Source organism: Rhagoletis pomonella, unplaced genomic scaffold, assembly GCF_013731165.1.
Source record: "Rhagoletis pomonella isolate Grant_MI unplaced genomic scaffold, Rhpom_1.0 Rhpom_scaffold_07074, whole genome shotgun sequence".
NCBI lineage: Eukaryota > Metazoa > Arthropoda > Insecta > Diptera > Tephritidae > Rhagoletis > Rhagoletis pomonella.
Genome location: NW_023465603.1, coordinates 1,443 through 3,669, shown reverse-complemented (window position 1 = coordinate 3,669; position 2,227 = coordinate 1,443). Strand labels below are relative to the sequence as shown.

The 2,227-nt window shown below is 37.9% G+C and overlaps 1 protein-coding gene across 1 annotated transcript; it reads right to left on the bottom strand.

Moving 5' to 3' along the window:
- Positions 1-310: 310 nt before the first annotated feature.
- Positions 311-1,099, bottom strand: LOC118755697. The gene has a single exon (XM_036490520.1). The coding sequence runs from the start codon at positions 1,097-1,099 to the stop codon at positions 311-313; it is 789 nt and encodes a 262-aa protein (XP_036346413.1).
- Positions 1,100-2,227: the final 1,128 nt, after the last annotated feature.

Below are 2,227 nucleotides of genomic sequence, written 5' to 3'. Positions count from 1 at the left end.
GTAAGCAATTTATACACAATGGGACCGATTTCGCGAATTCGAATCTCTGCTGAGGAGAGAGAGTTTTAAATTTAGGGCAGGTGGTTAGAAAGTTGTCTTTGGAGTTGCAGTGGAAACAAGTAGTTGGCTTAGCTTTCGCAGCCACAAAAGAAGATTTTGGCTTTTCAGCACTCTTGGTGCTTTGCCTTTGGGTGTCGTGCGATTTTGACGATGTCGACGCTTCTTCAGATGAGAGGTGCTGGTATCTCTTATTGAGAGCCGCTTCACACTCACTCCACAGCGGAAGCTTGTCATAGTCAAGTTGCTCCTCTCATTTTGACCGCGTAGTGGGATCAACCTTCGACATTACCAAATGTATCAACATCGCATTTGAAATATTTGTATCATCACCCAAAGACAACAAGGAGTCATATACAGCTGATACGGTGTCGATCATTGACCGCAGCGAAAGCGACGATGCCTTTTGTATTTTCGGCAACTCAAACAGTTTCGCAACTGTATTCGAAAATATGAGACATTTATTATCATATACCTTTTTCAGGCTTGCCAACGCCTTCGGGTAATTTTCTTCCGTCATTTGGAAGGCCTTCACCGTTCCCAAGGCTTCACCAGACAAACACGAAACTAAATGTGTGAATTTTTCAATGTCTGAAAGCGCAGGGTTGTTATGGACGAGGCTCTCAAACAAACTCATGAAATTTTTAAAATCCGAATACTGCCCTCGAAACTTTCGCAGCGACATTTTCGGAAGTCTTGAGCTGTGAGGCGCTGTGAAGGAGGTGTCAGAAGCTTTGTGCTTGTTGTTCTCTGATAATATGGATTTTAACATTGCCTTGGTTCCAACAATTAAATCTTCAAGGCTGTCACGGGTGTCATCATCTTCATCGATCTCTTCTATTTCGGACTGACACGCTAGAAGCTTTTCGCTGTAACTATTCAGCATTTCGAGTCGACACTCAACTTCCGACGGATCTGATGAGAGTGACTTATCATGAATTCCCGTTTTAATTCTAGCTATGCGTCTTTTTAAAATTGTCCTTTGTCTTTTTAAGGAAGTAGCGTCTTCCACCTGGCCTGGCTGACTCTCACTTTTACTCATCTTGATTCGCTATGCACAGTAACTTTGTACAAAATTATAGTCTGGAAGTTTTCAACGTGGCAATACGAAAAGGAAAAAAAATCGCTGAAACTTCACCAGAACTATCGAAAAAAAGGCGCAAATCAAGAGATAAAAGCTTATAATCCCTTAATTGGGAAAACTAGACGCGACGTCGAAAGTTTTTTAAGACCTAACCGTGAGCAAAAAATATGGTCAACGATTTTCCCAAACAATTAAAGCAGTATAGCTTTCGAAAAATATTTGACAGTTTTGGTAATCGGAGCCTTGTCGGAAATTGTACGAGGTAGTTTTCACTACACAATCCCGAAATCTTGTTTCACGAAATTTGTATAAACAAACAATTTAATTTCAAAGTGAATACAAGAGATGCCAAAAATTAAAGCTTGTTGGGTGATCTTTGCAGCAATTTAACAAAAAACAACAACCTCAACAGCTTTTAATTGTTAGCACTCAATACCTGTTCTGTATGGACTGAGTCGTTTCCAGCTTCAACTTCCCTTTTGCACAGTAAACAGCTGCACTTCATTCCTTGGCGAAAACTTTGTACAATCCTTAATTACAGCAACGATATTGAGCAGAAAACGGCACTGGCTAATCAGCAGCAGTATTTTTGTGTATGTGTGTGTGTGTGTGTGCAGCAAGTTTCTAGCGCAAATTGCTTCTTTTTTTTTTGTATTTAGCGCCTTTTGCGAGTAAGTATCACACTTTTGCTTGTTTTAAAAATATATTGAGTAACGCACTTGTGGGTAAGTTAACCTCTTTAAATTTTTTATTTTTTTACTTTTTTAAGTATTTTGGGTAAGTACCTCTTTATTCAAATAATTTAATTTTTTATTTTCAGGTTTCACACTGCTATAGTTTTGTGCGCCACTGTATATACGAACGCTTGGTGTGTAGCTAGGAGCGCAGGTAAATTTTGCTAAGTATTTTTTCACCAATCTTTTAGATTTCATTAGAAGGGTAAGTATATGTACACAATTTTAACTTTTTACACACTATTTTTAACCAAAATTTTAAATTTAATTATCAAGTTAAGTATTCAATAGTTTTAAAATTCTTTTACACTTTAAAATTTTAAGCTTTTGTTTATTTTCAGCCACTGCACTG